The 1777-nt window shown below is 40.2% G+C and overlaps 1 protein-coding gene across 1 annotated transcript; it reads right to left on the bottom strand.

Moving 5' to 3' along the window:
- Window positions 1-455: 455 nt before the first annotated feature.
- On the bottom strand, window positions 456-1382 carry LOC126076794 (olfactory receptor 12D2-like). Its single transcript, XM_049885424.1, has one exon. The coding sequence runs from the start codon at window positions 1380-1382 to the stop codon at window positions 456-458; it is 927 nt and encodes a 308-aa protein (XP_049741381.1).
- Window positions 1383-1777: the final 395 nt, after the last annotated feature.

The following is a 1777-nucleotide window of genomic DNA, read 5'->3' as shown; positions in this document are numbered from 1 at the left end:
AACTTCAAAATATAAAATCATAAAAAATTTATTGCTCACATTAATATGGGCTAATCTAAATGAATCCCGGAGATAAACAAACCTAAATATAATCTATTTAGCCAATACACAGATAGTACAGCACGTTTGTATACCTGATTTCATAAAACAGCATGAAGTTTCCATGGTTAGTGTCCAACTTGTTTATACTACGTACATACCTGCTCAAGCATAACAATTGTGAGGATGGCACAGTGTTTCATTCTGTTGTACATAGGGCCTCTATGAATCAGAACCAACTTGATGGAACATAACAATAACATCTACTAGACTGAACTTTACCATTTATATTTTTTGTATTCAGTTCTCACTTTCATACATATTCTGAACAATTTGAGAAGCAGTATAAATTCAAATCTCAACTTTGTCATTGCCTGCTTATTTATGCCTCAGAAGAGTTCTCTAGATCCTTCAAGTCATAGCTTCCTTCTGATCGCCCTGATCAAAGCCTTCTTGACTTCCTTGTTCCTCAAAGTATAGATCAGTGGATTTAGTACAGGAGTGGCCACAGTGTACATGATAGCAATGACCCAGTCCTGATCCATGGAGCTGCCTGAGGCAGGACGAATATAGGTGAAGATAACAGGAGCATAGAGAAGGCTGACTACCATGAAGTGGGAGGCACAGGTGGACAATGCTCTGTGAAGCATGCTACAAGAATGGGTCTTGAAGACAAGATAGGTGATAATGTAGAAATAGGAGAGAAGTGTGAGAAAGAAGGGGCCCATAGCAATGGTCCCTGTGACAGTATTGAGCAGCCATTGGTTGAGTTCAATGTTCCCACATGCCAACTCCAGCAATGGTTTGATATCACAGAAGAAGTGACGGATTTGTTTGGAACCACAGAAGTTTAAGTGAGAGGTCATTATGGAGTGTAGCAGGGCATGGAAAAACCCAATGACCCAGGTTGTACTAGCCATCTGGGTACAGCGCTGATGATTCATGATGACTGTGTAATGAAGTGGTTTGCAGATAGCCATGAAGCGGTCCAAGGCCATCACAGCCAACAACATGGCCTCTGTGCTGCCCAGGAAGTGAAAGAAATGAAGCTGGCTTATGCATCCCACAAAAGAAATTGCTTTGTGTGTAGAGAAGAAGTTCTCTAGCATCTTTGGCAGTGTCACTGTGGAGTAGCAGATATCTAGACACGAGAGGTTCCCCAGGAAGAAATACATAGGTGAATGGAGTCTTGGATCAGAGAAGACAATCATCAGGATAGCTCCATTCCCTGCCACAATGCCAAAGTAGATAGTGAGGAAAACCACAAAGAGAACAGGTTGCAGTTCTTGGATGTCTGTCACTCCCAGGAGGAGAAATTCAGTGACTGAGGTTTGATTCAGCATCACTTAAAAGAAAAGGTAAAATAATATATGGAAACTATCTCTAATTAGAATCAGAATCCTCTCAACCCAGGATTTTCTTGTCAAGATAAAATGTCTTAAGGGAGAATATAGTTGTTTTGAAGGAACCTGGGTGGTGTAAACAGTTTATGTTCCACTATTAACAGAAATGTTGTCAGTTTGAACTCATCCATTGACTCCGTAGAAGAAAGCCTGGCAATCTGCTTCTGTAAAGATTATGGCAAAGAAAATCCTATAGAGCACAGTTCTACTCTGTAACACATGGAGTTCCCACCAGTTGAAATCTACTTGATGGCAACTGACTTTGTTTTTGTGGTTATTTTACATGATCCCAACCTCAGAGTTTTTATAGAATGTCAGTCATGAAAGTATAAAAT

This window comes from Elephas maximus, chromosome 1, assembly GCF_024166365.1.
Source record: "Elephas maximus indicus isolate mEleMax1 chromosome 1, mEleMax1 primary haplotype, whole genome shotgun sequence".
Classification (NCBI taxonomy): Eukaryota; Metazoa; Chordata; class Mammalia; order Proboscidea; family Elephantidae; genus Elephas; species Elephas maximus.
This window is presented reverse-complemented; position numbering and strand designations above follow the sequence as displayed.